Source organism: Peromyscus californicus, unplaced genomic scaffold, assembly GCF_007827085.1.
Source record: "Peromyscus californicus insignis strain IS unplaced genomic scaffold, ASM782708v3 Scaffold_11__1_contigs__length_118956290, whole genome shotgun sequence".
NCBI lineage: Eukaryota > Metazoa > Chordata > Mammalia > Rodentia > Cricetidae > Peromyscus > Peromyscus californicus.
In genome coordinates this window covers 54,221,277-54,238,375 of record NW_026294402.1, presented here as the reverse complement: position 1 = coordinate 54,238,375, position 17,099 = coordinate 54,221,277, and the positions used below count along the sequence as shown (strand labels likewise).

At 51.0% G+C, this 17,099-nt stretch overlaps 1 protein-coding gene and 1 long non-coding RNA gene across 5 annotated transcripts in view; one reads left to right on the top strand and one right to left on the bottom strand.

The window, feature by feature from the left end:
* Nucleotides 1-17,099, bottom strand: part of Gramd2a (GRAM domain containing 2A) — a 34,888-nt gene that overhangs the window by 5,251 nt on the left and 12,538 nt on the right. For 3 of the 4 annotated variants that reach the window (XM_052762682.1, XM_052762690.1, XM_052762701.1), the window contains exons 2-9: nt 5,447-5,539; nt 4,264-4,321; nt 3,896-3,971; nt 3,223-3,326; nt 2,468-2,566; nt 2,145-2,216; nt 1,622-1,684; nt 8-152 (exon numbers count right to left, since the gene is read on the bottom strand). In XM_052762682.1, the coding sequence (XP_052618642.1) occupies nt 8-152; nt 1,622-1,684; nt 2,145-2,216; nt 2,468-2,566; nt 3,223-3,326; nt 3,896-3,971; nt 4,264-4,321; nt 5,447-5,539 (710 nt within the window). Of the gene's footprint in view, nt 1-7; nt 153-1,621; nt 1,685-2,144; nt 2,217-2,467; nt 2,567-3,222; nt 3,327-3,895; nt 3,972-4,263; nt 4,322-5,446; nt 5,540-9,934; nt 10,038-17,099 lie in introns of all 4 variants that reach the window. The other variant, XM_052762707.1, reaches the window with a different exon arrangement.
* LOC128125364 (uncharacterized) lies at nt 56-8,009 on the top strand. Its single transcript, XR_008223145.1, has 3 exons — nt 56-170; nt 907-967; nt 6,950-8,009. It is a non-coding gene; the product is annotated as an uncharacterized LOC128125364 (long non-coding RNA).

The window sequence follows — 17,099 nt, the reverse complement described above, 5'->3', positions numbered from 1 at the left end:
AACTCACCAGACCCTGGAGGCTTCCTGGAGGAGAAGAAGCTATCTGTGGAGTCTGCGGGGATCCTAGAGACACAAGAGATGTCGTCTGGGAGTGACAGGGATGTGGAAGCTGGGCACACTTTTCTCCACTTCATCTCAGGGACAAGGACTTCCTGTGGAGAAGATAGAAGGTGAGTATCCTTTGTTCTAAGGATAGCTCCCGGGTTATCAAGATTTTCTCCAGCGATTACCAATCCAGATGCCTATTCAGGAGCGGAATACAGCAACAACACATCTCCCCCTGGCTGTATCATCCCTCTGTCAGAAAACATCTTTTATGTATTATTAACTATAATTATACCATTCAGTATTATTACTGGGAAGACATTTGGCTGAACTTGATGCCATTTGAAATGATTTCATACATGTATACAATGCATCATAACCATTCCCTCCCACCCCGGCTGGCCCTTTTTGTCTTCACCTCTGGTCCCCTTTCACACCTCCTGCTGTGTTGGTTTTCACCCACTGAGCTTAATTTGCTTACTTGTATGAGCATGAGCAACTTACCAGTAGCTAAAACACTGAAGAAAATGAACCCCCTCCCCGCAAACATCCCTCTGAAGAACACAGTGAAGAAGTACAGTGGGCCCAGACAACCCGGGTCCGTGCTCAGATCTGAGTTCAAAACTGCCTCAGACGGTACAAATAATGGCTTCTTTTAATCCAGATTCTAACTCTGAACGAGCCACTGACCATGGCAGAGGTGACTTATGGTTCCTATCAATACAAAAGGGGACAATGGCTTCTGCCTCTTGCATGGAATTCTGTATGCTGTGTGATTAGCTAAATGCTTCAGAGTTAGTCAGAGTTATGGAGGAGGCGCTAACCACTGTGAGGTCACTGACATTTCATCTCTGCCCTCAGAGCTCATGTCCCTACGCAGGGCCTCAGTTCCTGGAGGAAATTGCTGGAGTCTCAGTGAAGTGTAAGTCTGGGGTTCTTTTTTTTTTATTTTTTATTTAGGTACGTGTGTGTGTGTGTGTGTGTGTGTGTGTGTGTGTGTGTGTGTGTGTGTGTGTGTGTTTTGCCTGCTTATATGTCTGTGTAACCACATGTATCAAGCTAGCTCAGGAGAGGCCAGAAGAGGGCGTTGGATTTCCTGGGACTGGAGTTACAGATGGTTGTGAACGACCATATATGTGCTGGGAATTGAACTCAGGTCCTCTGCCAGAGCAGCCACCGCTCTTAACCACAGAGTGCTCTTAACCACAGAGTGCTCTTAACCACAGAGCGCTCTTAACCACAGAGCCACCTCCCCAGGCCCTGGCTTTGGAGTTCTTGTCTAAGGACATGTCTGTGGCTTTGAAAGTCCCCCTTCCTCTGAGAAAAGAGGATGGATGACTGGCTTTGCATGCATTTGGTTTGGGACTCACCTCAGCCAGTGTTTGGGGGGTATACTTCTGTTCAGAGTCGGCAAATCTGCTGAGGGCCTATGTGCTCTGCATGGCATGCAGTCTGGGAGACCCGTAACACAGTGTGGCCACTGGCTCTAGAACCTGTGTCCTACTTCTACACGGTGGCCCTAAAGTTTCAGAGCCCTGCTCCCTCTCAGGCCCTCACTCCCAGCCTCAGTGCTCACCGGAGACTCGCACTTGGCTTCCTGGGGGAATTTCCTTACACTCAGACTCTTCTTGCTGGAAGGCTGGGGAGGAAAGGGAACAGGCAAGATTAAACCTGAGGAGGCCCCCACAAACCTGTGTCAGGCCAAGCCCAGGTCAGAGTTTGTGCACTGTGGATGGTTGGGGGTGTTTCGTACTACTGTAGAGGAGCAAATCCCAGGCAGCTCATTTCCTGTGCCCCGCCCCCTCCTCACCTTGGCCAGAGGGTATACTGAGAAGCAGCCATATGCCCCTGTCTATCTGTACACTAAGGAGGCACAGGTGAGGGCAAATATACATATGAGGACACACAAAGACCGGCCAACAGATATGCTCGGTGATGCATAGTTCAAATACAGCCTCTGGTGCATTGACCCGGACAGTAAGGCCCCTCTCTCCGCTCCCATTCCCTGTGTTAGAGAGACAGGCTAATCTCCACTAACAGCCTTGTCCCAAGACCTGGGTGCCGTCTCCCAGCTCAACCCTTGCCTCTGGGTTCCATACCTGTAAGTGAGTGCAGACCCTCCTCAGCATGTCATACACACTGTCCCGGGAGAGCAGAGACACAAAGATATACTGGGACATGAAAAGAAAATAGAAAGGACTAGGGTGAGATGGGACTTCTTGCTGTACCAGCAGGCCATGTCCATGGATTGGGGGCAAGCCCAGAGGTGGGTGGGGTCATGAGAACCACCACGACCTCCACCTGGGTCTTCTGGCTCGTTAGGGAGAAGTAACCCTCTGGGAGCAGGCCAGCCTCAGGCCGTGAGTTTCTGGAGCTATGATGGGGAGGACAGGAGAAGTGGCTGGCCCGGAGACTCACAGACCTTCTGGCTGGTGTTTGTGGTGATGGCCAGTCCATTGGGAAGGAGCCGCGCCATCTTGTGTTTTTTGATCAATTGCACAGATACCACAGGAATGGCCACCTGAGAGAAAGAGAGAGGCATGCTTCTCTTAGCGCCTTGGTTTGCTGCACTGGGGCAAAGGATAGACATAGCTGTCACTCAGCCAAGAATGCACACCCTAGTGAAGCCATGTGTGTGTGTGGGGTAGCAGGGGGCATCGAGACCTTTCACATTGTCATTCAGGGTCCCCTTCCAACTCTCCCTACCTCCATGCCCCAGCCTTGATAACCCACGCTGCTTCAGATTCTCGGCTGTGCAAGATCCCTGTTATCCAAGACTAACAAAGACGGTTGTTCTGCTGAATCCTATACTCTACTCAGAGACCCCTGAGCTGGCCCTTAGTCACACTAGTGACTCTCCCTAAAAAATGACACCGTACTCTGACCCTGAAAGAATTTCTGAGATGCCTGAAGCCAGTATAATTTAGCTGTCAATTGTTCAGGCCAGATGTAGGAGCAAGAAAGGGGCCTGCGTTTTAGAAGAACTACTTCCCTGAACACAGGATGAGACAGCTCGATGCTCCTCATCCAACCAGTGAGAGGCTTCATTCACCTTGTACTGAGCACATGCACGACAGGCATGGCTTGGGGCATGCCCACAGGACAGGGGACTGTCCCTCCCCTGGTCCCAGACAGGGGCCTTACTGGGTCATAGCGACCCTCACCACTCATAGCTACCTTGATATCCTTGCCGAAGAGGCTGGCATGGAAGCAAAGCCAGTTGGGAGAGATATAGAGCCGCCCGTGGAGAAGGAGGTCTCTCTGGAGGGCACAGGAACACACTGGGCAGTCACAGGAGAAAAGACAGCCATGAGTAAGGTTAACCCAGAGATGCCCCAGGGCCTGGAGCCTCTTACCTTTTCACCCGTCCTCAGACTCTCCTGTCCCCACCTCCAATCTATCTCACAAGCACTCAAAGGGTCCTCTGGGAATCCTGAGCATCCCATGCCACCTCATCAGACAGCTACCTCTTTCCTCTTTCGAACCCACAAGGTCCAAGCAACTTCCTGTCCAGGTCTCTAGCCCCGGATTTCTGTTAGCTCAGGAAGAGGCTTTACCCTGCCCTGAGAAGAGGGTCTAGCTTGTGCAAATGTCCCTACATGCTCAATGAGAGGCCTGGGCGGGGGACAACACTCACTGGTGAGAATAGAACAGAAAGAGCTGGTAATCTTACCTTCCCTCAGGCACACCTGCATAACTCAACTGCACATCCCAAACCACCCTGTCTCCTCACCCTTTTGAAGAAAAAAAGAGCCAACTGCGTCTAAATTGTTCCCACATGCAACTGAAGCATAAAGGCTCCCAAGTAGAAGGCCTGGTTCCCCACCAGCCTGCCCTGGAAACAGCTCACCTTTGAGAACCATCTCCTCCAAGGGGATGTCTTTAAACAGCTTGTGGTACTGCTGGTTGTATTTGCTCATTAGTGCCTGCAAACATAAGACCCGGCTCTGAGAGGCCATCCATCAGACCACCCCAGGGCCCTGCTCCAGCCACTAGGAGATAATGCCACAGGAAGCCCCTGGGAAGCAGCAAGGGGGTGAAGGGCTGAGTCCCAAGCCTAGCTTATCTCCTGGTAATGTTGAGTTCTTACAGGCAGCCAGTGACTAGAGGGGACACACCATTCCCACCAAGGTTAGGGCACTCACTCAGGTCTCCTGGGTTCCTGCTAGCAGGCCTGGTGGCCAAGGGTCCAAAAATGTGGGCATCCCACACACTTACCCCTTCCCGGCCATACTTCTTTATCTCTTCACCCTTCGAGCCTTCCGACCAGTGCAGACTGCAAAGGAGACATTCCATTCCAGGGACAAGGAACCTCTGAGTCCTGTCCATGTGTCCTCAGTGCCAACTCTGCCCTGGCTTTGAGCCAGAAGATTGGAGCAGAGATTGGAGACTAAACCCTTCTCTGAGAAACTCGGTAAAATGACAAGAACTGTAAGCGCCCCACTCATCTCTGGGGAAGGGCACTCATGAGGCCTCCTTCCCAAGCAGATTTGAGTGCCACACTCACAAAGGTATGCTTGGCCTGAGCCTCAGTCTCCCACAATGCTGAGGGGCTGCTCAGCCCTGAACAGCAAAGACACTCCGATTTCTCTAGCCAAGGAGTAGGCAAAGACACAAGCAATGTGGTGTACAAGACGGAAGCATTAGACTCACAGCTCCAGGGCCATGATACAGACAGATCTGCTCTCCCTGCAGCCTCCTGGGGCAGCCTGCAGGTCCTCATGGAGGCAGGCACTCAGCACGTTCAACCAACTGACTGAGGCTACTGAGCAGGAAAGAACGTGCTGAAATACAAAGCTTTGCTCTGGCCAGGTTGGCCCAAGGACAGGTGGGCAGGGAGGAGACTGGTAACCTGAGAAGCCTGGCCCCTGCGAGGTCCCAATGTACTGGGACAGGCTGGAAGGGTAGGAGGAAGAGGCCTCAGCAGGCTTTGCCCAGCCTACAAGGCATGCTAAGTTGTCTTGCCTGACTCAGACTTAAGGTTCCCCTCAACCTCTCATATTTGTACGTGTGCAAGTGTGAACGTGTGTATTCTCTCGTGTGCATATAGGCCAGAGGACAACCTTGAGAGTCATCCTCAGGAAGAAAGCCATCCACCTCTTTTGAGGCAGTGTCTCTCATCAGTCAGGAGCCCTCCAGTTAGGCTAGACTGGCAGCTGTCCAGTGAGCCTCGCAGATCCTCCTGTCTCTACCTCCCTGGCACCAGAATTACAAGCACACACCGCCACAGTCAGCCTTTTTCTTTTCACATGGGCACTGGGGATTGAACTCGGGTCCTCACGCTTAGAAAGGCAAGTGTTTTATGACAGAGGCATCTTTCCAGTTTCTTAAGGTCCCCTCACTAGCAGGTCACCTCCCGGTAATTCCCATCCTTCCTAGTCTGATCGGAAAGGGTCCTTACCTGTCATCTGGGGGTTCCTGGACCTTTTCTGGTTTCTCTGCGCAAGGCACGGAGCTCTTCATAGGCGCTGTCTTTCCATGCATTTGTTGGTTGCTAGAGGGAAATGTGTCCATGTTAGAAAGGGGAGCTTGAGGGTGTCTTTTCCTACTAACCTCACTATGTCCATCCAGGGCAGCTGTTCTGTCCCCTACCCTTGCTTGATGTACAAGGCAAAGTTTAAGATGTCATAATTTGGAGTCGCTTTCAAATGCCGTGCCCAGTGACCAGCCTTCTGAGAGGGAACTCATTTTCCCATATCCAAACACTATTCACCTCTGCCAATTGGATAGGTCAAAATATGTCATCTTCATTTGTATTTTGTCTACTGGTAGGTGTCTCCCACAGCTTCTTGCCTGGAAACCTAAAGCTGGGTTAATGCCTGGCCCAGAAAAAAAAAGTCAGTCTATTCACCTCGTTTTAACCTCCAGGCAACTGCTTGCTAGTCCAGGAAGAGCTGGGCCTCCAGCCCCGCCCTGGAGGACGGACACAGACATGTTCCTGCTGAAAGCAGAAGTTTCTAAGGTGCCCTAGCAGTTACTGTAAACTATCAGGTTCTGGGAAAGGCCACGGTGTACAGGATTCTTTATCAAACGTTGTTAGAGATGTGGAAAGTAGATTCCAGTTGGACTACAAGTGAGTGTAGCTGGGAGGGATGGGACTGCCCCAGACTAGGAAGTGGTGGCCTCAATCACCTTCAGACAGTGGGAGTACCTCAGCCTTGACAGCCAAACTATTTAAAAAATGTCCCAGGAGGAAGGAGGTGTTCTTCCCCTGGGCAGGTGGGGCTTCCCAGTAGCCTCTAAAGGTCCTGCCTCCGCCTACCAGCTCCACAGACTAGGACCCCCAATTCCTGCTTCTCTGGGCATCAGTAAAGCCTGAGATGTCAGAATAGCCCCAACTGAGTGAGCTCGGGGGTTCTCAAAGGAAGAGGGGTGGCCAAGAAGCAGGGTCAAGACAGGCAGTTCAAAGTCTGGAATATGTAACAAGGTCCTGGGTGCTGGTCCCTCTGTATGTAAATAACTGGAATAAAAAAGATAAGGCTGAGAATCCCAAATGCTCAGTTGCTCTCAGTTCTGTGACGGGGCCAAGGCAAAATTCTCTTTTCCAGGCTGGGGAGAGAGCTCAGTCTGCAAAGTACTTCCTTGCAAACATAAAGACCCCAATTCAGTCCTCAGAACCACACAAAAATACCAGGCATGACAGCACACGGTGTGATCCCAGTACTGAGGAGGCAGAGACAGGCAGTGGGCTCACTGGGCAGCCCCCAGGTCTCCTGGGACAGCTCCAGGCCAATGAGAGACTGTCTCAAAAAAACAAGGAGGTCAGCTCCAGAGGGACACCATCCAAGGTTGCTCTTCAGCCCCCACATGTGTGTGCACGCATGGGCATGTACAACTGCAACACACGTGTGCCTTCGCATGCACATGCAAATAAACCAACACACTTTGTCTTCTTTAATTACAGACTTGGCCCAAATTCTTCCAGGACCCTCGGAGTTTATCCAGGTTCCAACCACAACGTCGTACAGATCAGAAAAAGTTAACCCTGTCCAGTGTCACATCGTGAAGATCCAGGCATCCTCATTCATACCATTAGCCACGTGTGACCTGGTGACCTCTCTCCTTGACCTCACATAGGGTATGGCACACACGTCATCATACACAGTTATACACTGCGTGCTGTTTCAGCCAATGATGGGCAACTCATCTATGACATGGCTCCCTAAGATTAGGCCACCCAGCGATGTCAGAGCTGTCTTGTTCCTATAAGCACACTCCGCCATGTTTGCACAACTCAGGACACATTTCTCAGAAGGTCTCTTTGTGGCTAAATAACACACGATTGGATTTACTGAAGAAAGTGCCAGACTAGTCTATCAATGTGACCCTCTGGCTCCTAAGGTTAGTTTCCGGATATGTTTGGTTTTATCACTTCGCACTTCACAGAGGGGCTTTTTCTTAACTTTTTTTTATGTTTGCTGTAGAGAATATGGTAAATATAAACCATTTAGGAATGATTGAAATCATCCACTAAAAATTCCCTAAAAGTTGCGGGGCGGTGGTGGCACACGCCTTTAATCCCAGCACTCAGAGAGTCAAAGGCAGGAGGGTCTCTAAGAGTTTGAGGCCAGCCTAGTCTGCAGAGCAGTTCCAGGAGAGCCAGGGATCCAGAGAAACTCTGCCTCAAAACACCCCCAAAACAACAACAGATCCCTAGAAGGAGCTGAGGATGTGGATCGATTGGTAGTGTGCTTGTCTTGGAGTAGCATGGAGGAGGTCTTGAGTTTGAGGTCAGCCTGGACTCTGTAATGTGAACCTGTTTCAAAGAAGAAAAAGAGAAGGAGGAGAAAAGAAACATTCTACTCAAGTCCTTTACCCATTTTCTTAATCTTAAGCATAAATGCATGTTTTATATAAATGGATTGCAGTTGCGCTTGGTGGCGCAGGCCTTTAATCCCAGCACTCGGGAGGCAGAGCCAGGTGGATCTCTGTGCGTTCGAAGCCAGCTGGATCTACAAAGCAAGTTCCAGGACAGCCAGGGCTGTTACACAGAGAAACCCTGTCTCAAAAGATAAAAATAAAAAAAGAAAGAAATAGTAGAAACCAAGCCATATGAAGACCTTTGGGCTGGGTGGTTACCTAGCCCTCCCATTAGAACCTACCAGGCCATGGGGCATCTGATAACTACTTGGATTTGACCCAGAGGGCCATAGGGGAACTTTAAGAGCATGGAGCTCAGCCCTCTACCTGACTCTGCAGGCAACTGATATCCATCCCCCTGCCACCGATTTTTCCTGAGAGCAGTTTCTCATAACCCAAGGGTCATAAGTCATATCCACAACCCTTAGGCCCAACCCGTCTCTGTGTTCACACAATGGAGTTAATATCAGGGTCTAAGATACTGAAATCTGTAATTTTTTTTTTTAGATTTTAAAAATGTATTTTTATTTTGCGTGTATATGTGTACGCCTGTATGGTCTGTGCCCTAGGGCAGAGCCCTCAGCAGCCTGAGACGTTGATCCCCTGGATCTGGAGTTATAGGTGGATGTGAGCTGTTTGATGTGAGTACTAGGGACCAAACCCAGGTCCTCTGCAAGAGCAACACATGCTCTCAACCACTGAGCCATCTCTCCGGCCCCAAATCTGTATAAACCACAATAACTACTGAATGAAAGGGATGGAACAGGGAAACAGCAACATCTTTCCACAGTAAAGGGAGGATCAAAGATTGGAATCCTCAAGCAAGCTCCTCTCCTGAGCTGAGCTGGGTCTAAGGGCAGGTAAGCGTAGAGGAGGCTCCAGCAGGGATCTGGAGCCTCCCTGGCAGGGGCAGAACTCCTGCCCACTCCATCTTCCTTCCTTCCAGGAACCTTCCTGAAGTTATCACTGCTGCTGAGCTGGGGTTTGGCCTAGGGCAACAGGGTGAGCTGGGCAGCAGCAAAGGGAGATGTCCAGAGAGGTGGTTATAAGAGGAGAGAGAGAGGCAAGTGAGTCAGAATCAGGGTGCAAGTCTAGCTGCCTCCCACAGACACCACAGACAGGCTCCACGAGTCGATGCCATCTCCAGACAGATACTCGCAAATCTCCCAACTCATTGCCCACCCCCCCGCCCCAACTTCAGCTCTGTCATCTGGAGGAGTCTATCAGGGTGAGCTCAGAACCACCTGTTCCCCATCCCAAGACTGCTTCTCTGTAAGCACCCAGGATCCACGAAAGGCTCCACCCTCCACAGTGACCCCCAGCCAGAATCTCAAATCATTCCCTTTCCGCCCCATACAGTCCTCGGAGCCTGACACGCTTCATCGAAACATCTGTTTCTCCGCTATAGCCACAGCACGCCAGCCCAGGCCACTACTGTCTTTTTTTCTTGGATTCTGGCATCCTCTCCTAGCCACACCTGCCCGAGCCATGCCCTCACACACTTGTCTCTCTCCTACATTCACAGTCATCTGCAACCCAGCTCTGCCCTTGCCTTTCTCTGCAGAATGCCCTTTAGTCTCCGTTCCCTGCTCCCACCCCACACCCGCCCCGCGCCTGCCACTCCTAATCTTCCTGCTTCTTTTTTGTTTAGTTGTTTCTTGACAGGGTCTCACTGTGGAGCCCTGGCTGGTATGGAACTGACGCACTATGGAGACCAAGCTGGATCTCAGAGAGACCCACTTGCTTCTGCCTCCCCAGTTCTGGGATTGAAGTCCGCCACCATGTCCAGCCCTGCTCCTCTTTCCACCCTCACAACTGGCTGGCTACTGTACCCCGTGAAGCTCAGCTGAGGGCCCCACTTTCTTCACCACAGCAGCCCCTCACCGTGGAACCCCTTCCCCGGCTTGTCTACCTGGGGAGGTCTGCGTCTTCTTTGAACCGTCAGTTCAAATGCCTCCCCTGTGTAGAACATTCCCATTTCCCTCGCTGGCTCCCTCCCTCCCTCCCTCTCTCCCTCTGTGCTCCTCACCCCTTCTTTTACTGTTCTGTTTACATGTCTTCCTTCCTCAGTGGACTCTGAGCTCCAAGCCAGGTATGTCTGCATCCCGGCACACATCAGCACTCAGTGTTTGCTGAAGGGAGGAAGTGGGGGGGGGGGGGGGGGAGACAGACAGAGAGAGAAGATAAATGCTTCTTGACACCAAAAAAAAAAAGGGAAGAGAAGAGGGGAAAGCAGTAAGAATAAGTCAGAAAATGAGTGACGCCTCGTGGGCAAGGAAGACAAGGGATGGACAGGAGCTGGGAAGGTCACCCATGGCTGGATCCTTCCTTCCAGGAGCCCTGGCCTGTTGGGGAGGCAGACAGTCTTGGCCTAGCACCAGGAGTCACTCAACCTACCTTGCTTGACTGATCAAGAGGGACACAGAAGGCACAAGGAAGCATAAAGAGAACTAGACAGCCAGGTAGGGTGCGCATGCCTGTATCCCAGCACTTGGGAAGTGGAGGCATCAGGATCAGGGTTCAAGGTCGTCCTTGGCTACATCTGAGTTCCAGGCCAGCCAGGACGTGAGATAGTGTCTCTAAAAAAGAAGGAAAAAGGAGAGGAGGAGAGGGCATAAAGAGGAGAGGAGGTGGAAGAAGAGGAAAAGGAGACAGACAAGTTGGAAGAGGAGGAGAGAAGGAGGAGGAGGAGGAGGAGGGGGAGGAGGGGGGAGGAGGAGGAGGACCATCTCAAGGCAGCATAGGCTATCTACTGGGTTGAAAGTACAGGCAAACCCTGCACTTGACTAGACTGCACTTCTCCGAGCTGTCTGTGCCCAGGCAATGATCCCCCAAGTTTACCAGCCCCTTCCTGCCCTAGTCCTTCCGAACCTCCCTCCAGGCCACATCTGAGCCTCTGGCAACAGCCATGCCTGGGGTTGATGCTGAAGCTGAGATCTCAGCCAGGCCCTGCCCACCCTGAACCAGCAGGGCTCCTGCGGCCACAGGTGGGGCCTTCCCAACAGATCCCAATGGAGCGGTCCCTTGGGTGACTTCTCCCTAGGAAGGGACCATACTCTCCCAGGTGGACTTCTTGTGGACTTCTGAGATACTAGAGCTCCCTGTGGGTCCTGCCAACTCTTCTCAAAGCCAGGCTCAGTGCCAGTACCACCTCTGTAGCCAGCCAAGACACTAAGCCTCTGTGGTCTCCAAGGAGAGGGTTGCCAACAATACTGTTCTCCTTAGACAAAGGCCACATCACCATGCAGGCTCCGGACAGGACAAATCCAAAAGTCATGGAAGCAGCCACAGGGACAGGAAGCTGGGAAGACTTCGGGCCTAGATACCTCAAAAGCCAAGGCTCAGCATCCTGGGCTTGGGGTTCTGCCTTGATGGCCTCCCCACCCCACCTTCATGTCTCAGCTCACCTCCCACCTAACACCCTCCTGTTAGCATTATTATCTACTAATTGGATTCACATTAGACTCACCAGCAGGGCTTTAGAATGAGAAAAAAAAACCCAAAATGCTGTGGTTGTACAGGTCCATAATTCCTGTACTTGAGAGGCTAAGACAGGAGGGTGGTGAGTTCAAGGCCATCCTACAATATATAGTGAGTTTAAGGATAGCCTATGCTATATCTCAAAAAAAATAAAAATGCCTGGGAAGGCCAGGCAGTGGTGACAAACGCCTTTAATCCCAGCACTGAATTCAAGGCCAGCCTGGTCTACATAGAAAGTTCCAGGACAGCCAGGTCTACATAGAGGAAAAAAATTTTTTTTAAATAAAAATAATTTTTAAAAAAAATGCTGTGAGGAGATAGCCCAGTGAGTAAAGTGTTTGCCACGCAAGCATGGGAATCTGAGTTCGAGTCCTCAGGACCCAAGCAGAGCTCACAGTAACTCCAGTGCTCTGAGAGGCTGAGACAGGAGAATCCCCTGATGCTGGAGGGCCAGCTAGCCTGGCTTACAACAGCAGTGACCCACAACAGAAGAGCCTGCCTCAAACAAGCCGGGAGGACAGCGCTGACTCGGAACCTGTCTTCTGACGTCCACGTATGTGTGCACTCACACAACGTGTACACACATGTCATACACACGGCACAGGCACACACAAAAGCAAAAAGAGGAGACTGCCTAAGCCATGTTTAAGAGTTGTACTTAAATGACTATTTTTAGGTTGATATTGAAGTATAATTTTTTTTTCTTTTTTTTGGTTTTTCCAAGACAGGGTTTCTCCATGTAGTTTTGATGTCTGTCCTGGATCTCGCTCTGTAGCCCAGGCTGGCCTCAAACTCACAGAGATCCACCTGGCTCTGCCTCCCGAGTGCTGGGATTAAAGGTGTGCACCACCACTGCCCGGCCTGGAGTATAATTTACACATTGCAAAGGAATCGTATGCAAGGAGGTGTACTGTCCAACACTCTTCTTTCTCTCCCTTTTTATTTTATTTATTTATTATTTTTTTAAGACGGGACCTCTTTATGTAGCCCTGGCTGTCCTGGAACTCACTATGTAAATCAGGCTGGCCTTGAATTCACAGAGATACACCTGCCTCTGCCTCCTGAGTGCTGGGATTAACCGCAAAGCAGTCCATCACACTTCAAAAACACACACCCGGAAACCAGCCCTCAGAACCCTTCTTGCTCCTTCTAGTTTCTCCTCCACCATCCCAAGGAGAACTATTACCCGACATCTGACAGCAGACCGCTTCCTCTCTGTAAGCATGCGATCCCATCATCCATCTCACAGTGCATGGGGAAGACCCAAGGCACATCCACAGTGCTGTATGCGTATCTGCTTAGGACTTGGTTTTGGGGGGGGTTTTTTTAGATTTATTTATTTATTATGTACACAGTGTTCTGCCTGCATGTATCCCTGCAGGCCAGAAGAGGGCACCAGATCTCATTGCAGATGGTTGTGAGCCACCATGTGGTTGCTGGGAATTGAACTCAGGACCTTTGGAGGAGCAGCCAGTGCTCTTAACCTCTGAGCCATCTCTCCAGCCCCAGGACTTGGTTTTTTTTTTTTTTTTTTTTGAGACAGTGTTTTGTATAGCCAAGGCTGACTTGGAACTCACTAAATAGCTGAGGATGACCTTGAACTTCTGATCCTCCTGCCTCCATCTCCCACATGCTGGGATTATGGGTCTAGGCCACCATGCCCAGTTTATGCACTCTTAGGGACTGACCAACCACAAGACCTTGTGCATGTTAGGCTAGCACTCTTCCAAATGAGTTACAACCCTAGTGCATGTTGTGTTCTATTTGTAAACTGCATTTTCACTAGCAATTCCTTTGTGTGGATATACTATAATTTATTGCTTTCCTCTTACTAAGGACAGACTTGGGCAGTTCCAGGTTTGGCTGGTTACGAAATTGACGAAAAAGCTCTAGGGGCAGCCTTGTGAACACAAGTATTCACTCCTGTGGGTAAACACTCAGCACCGGCGTTGCTGGGTCACAAGGCAGGTGTATGCTCAGTGTCTGGCTTTTTTTTTTTTTTTTTTTTTTTTTTGGTTTTTCGAGACAGGGTTTCTCAGTGTAGTTTTGGTGCCTGTCCTGGATCTCGCTCCGTAGACCAGGCTGGCCTCGAACTCACTGAGATCCGCCTGCCTCTGCGTCACCACTACGCAGCTTCTCCTCCTTACTCAAAGCACCAAACAAGCTGGGAGAGCTAGCAGGTCAGGAGAAGGCGTGGGCAGGCTTAGCCACCTGGGAGGTGAACACTGGCTAAACAAGAATGGGTTGTAACAGGCACAGGTTTGTCCTCCCTACAGGGAACCCATATGTCTTTCTGCCCAGTGGATTTGGAGAGCAAGGCTGACTCCATCTTCCTACTGTGGCAGCCAAGACATTTGCCTGTGTCTCTTGCCTCAGCCCAGACCTGCACTGTCCCCCAAGCCCTTCACTGCTTGGGTGGCTGAACCACCCCTAGTTAATGAGCCCTAAACCTTTTTCTCCTGTTTCCTGACCCTCGAACCCAAGTCTGGGCTCTCAACCTGCCAAAGGGACGATGTTCCTTGTGAGATAGAGGTCGCAGCAAGGTGTTCCGCTGGCCTTGCTCTGGGAAGAGGGTGCTGATAAGCTGCCCTCCCAGCCCTGCTTGGGCCATTCTCTGCCAGCCTGCTCCTGCCCAGGACAGAATCCCCTTGTCCTTGTTCTCAGCATCTCTGTGTCCAAGGATGGGCGTGGTCTCCACTCTACCTAGAAAATGCCCTAGGCTGCACAGCCTGGCTCGAGAACCAGCTCCAGGCAGAGTCTTACCACTCAGTTTCTCATACTCCAGGGACTTGCCCAGTTTCATGCATACAGTAAGTGCTCAGTAATAATCCCAGATGTGTGTGCAGTTTGTTCGGAAAAAGGCGTCTCTTAAGGCACAAAGACAAGCCCTGAGTGACAGCAGCTTCTGGTTGTACCTTGAACCTCTGGTGATCCTGTCACCTCCTTCGGAGCCTGTGCCTCTCTCTACAAAACAGGACAGAAAATCCTCTTGCTTATGTGCTATGTCATGATCTGAATGAGGCCAAAGTGCAGCCGGGGAGGTGAGGGGGGGTCCTACAGCCCTGCCCTTTGGGCCTCCCATCCTTTACCTGCACTGAGAGCTGTAGCCCCATGTCCCACCGCACTCCTTGAAGGGTACCTAGAGGTACAGCTCCCTCCCCACAGGAATTAACAATGTGGGGGCACAACCGGGCCTCATATGCACTCACAAAACTCCACACACGCCACAGTCCTTTCTTTGGCCTACAACACAAGAAAGCAGGAGCCCGCGGGAGAAGGCATTCTGGTGCCTAGGCTGCACCAGGAAAGGGTTCCCACCTGCTGGCCAGGAGGTATACAACTACACCAGACCCAGCAGCCATGCTCAGACACCATCCTCTCAGCTCCTCCCTCTGCTGGAAGTTTGAGAACAGCCATCTCTGCTTCTGTCCTGCCCAGAGCTCAAAGACATGCAGAATGTCCCCTCCCAGGACACCCAGGCTTTCCCACAGAGCCCGGGCCACATCAGGGCAGGCAGTGGGTTCTACAAACTGCCTGGCTGGCTGCTGGCCTTGCCAGCAGTGCCCACAGCTGGGGCAGCATCTGTCGAGCTGGCCCCCCTGGGCCTGATGACAGACCACTTTTTCTTGGCAGGCCCCTTGGGACCTGGCCATCTCCACACAAGAAGCTGGTCATTCAGGTCTAAAAACAGACTCGCATTCAGTCAGAAACAGAACACCCCTGTACTGCAAGTGGCCACTCTTCTGAAGGGAGGTACACAGACAACCTTGGCCACACAAATGCCCCAACCCAGGCTGCCAGGGGTGTGGCTACTCTCTGAAGACAAGTCAACTCTGTTTACCCATGGATACTGTCTAGCAGACCCCCGCTCTAGCATCTGAGGATGCCCGCCTCAGAATCCCTTTGGCCCTGTGGACCCACCAGACTCTGCTTAGAACCAAAGGCAACTGTGAGGCCCCAGGGTCCTGACAGACTGGGTAAGGGGGTAGAGGCAGGCCCCTCCAACTTATGTTGGGGCCTTTGAGGAAGTCACCGTTGCTTTCTGGGACAAGAAAGTCTCCACTCAGAAGGTAAAAAGCAGAGGCCAGGAAGCTAGGTGACCTGCAGACAGCCACCCATCCTCTGTGTCAGGACTCGTGTCCCAGGAGGAGCTGGCAGTATGCTCAGAGGACTGCCAGCTCCCCTCCCTCCTGCCTTCCTTCTACAAATACCAACTGAAAATGCTTGCTATTCCCTCAGCTCTGGGTAAGTGCTGTGTGCTCCAGGAAGCAAGGCCAGGCACTACCTGCAACAGCCTGCCTGCCCAGGGAGGCAGACAATGAGGCAAAGACTTACATAAACCAGTACATAATTACAACTCTGTAATGTATGCGCTGAGGAAAAGCAAGGGGGTCAGGAGAAATTCTCTCAGAGAGGCCGGCCGGGCTCACCTGTGGAGGGCAAGGACGACTCTCCTAAAGCAACAGAGACCCTGCAGCTGAGCTCCACTGGACGCTCACTGGATGGAGAAGGGAGCTGGTGGCTGCACAGGGATTATTAGAGAGGTCAAAGGGTGGGCGGCCAGAGGTATGAGACTGTATGAGGCACATAACAGAAGCCCTGTGTCTCGAGGGTACTGGTGAACAGTAAAGTGGTGAGCAGTGAGTTCGGAGAGGTGGCCAAAGCTGCATGTGAGCCCCGACAGGAGTCACTCCCTTACAAGCAACGGGGACCCAGAGAAGGGATTTAAAAGGAAGGATACTATCAACTTTGTATTTTTAAATAGAAATCTTTTTTTGGGGGGGCAGGTTTCGAGACAGGGTTTCTCTGTGTCTGTCGCTTTGCGCCTTTCCTGGAACTCACTCTGTAGACCAGGCTGGCCTTGAACTCACAGAGATCCGCCTGTCTTTGCCTCCAAGTGCTGGGATTAAAGGCGTGCGCTACCACCGCCCGGCTAAATAGAAGTATTTTTATTAAATTACGTATGTGTATAGATGTGGGTGTATGTGTGCCTGTGGTGGTCACAGCATAGCTTCAGAGGGTTGGTTCTTTCTTTCCACCGTGTGGTTTCCAGGAACTGCATTCTGGTCTTCAGGCTTGCTGAACCATCATGCTAGATCTTAACACTAAACTGCATCTTTAAAATGATTAAGATGCCATGTGATATGGATTTCTTGAATCACATTTTATTCACTTATATTTATTCATTCATTCATTTTGAGGCAGGGTCTCACTATGAAGACCAGGTTTTTTCCAGACAGGGTTTCTCTGTGTCACTTTGTGCCTTTCCTGGAACTCACTCTGTAGCCCAGGCTGGCCTTGAACTCACAGAGACCCACTTGCCTCTGCCTCTCGAGTGCTGGGATTAAATTAATGAGTATACTACTACACCAAGCTCAACAATTTAAAAAAGAACCCTGACAACTCAACAATGAAAAGACAAATAGACAAATAGCTCTATTAAAGAGTGGCACATGCGGGGCGGTGGTGGCGCACGCCTTTAATCCCAGCACTCGGGAGCAGAGCCAGGCAGATCTCTGTGAGTTCGAGGCCAGCCTGGGCTACAGAGCGAGATCCAGGACAGGCACCAAAACTACACAGAGAAACCCTGTCTCAAAAAACCAAAAAAAAAAAAAAAAAAAAAAAAAACCACTTATTTGAATCAGTATTTCTCAAAAGAAGATATTAAATGTCCAGCAAGAACAAGTACATAAACACCATTAGTCATGAGGGAA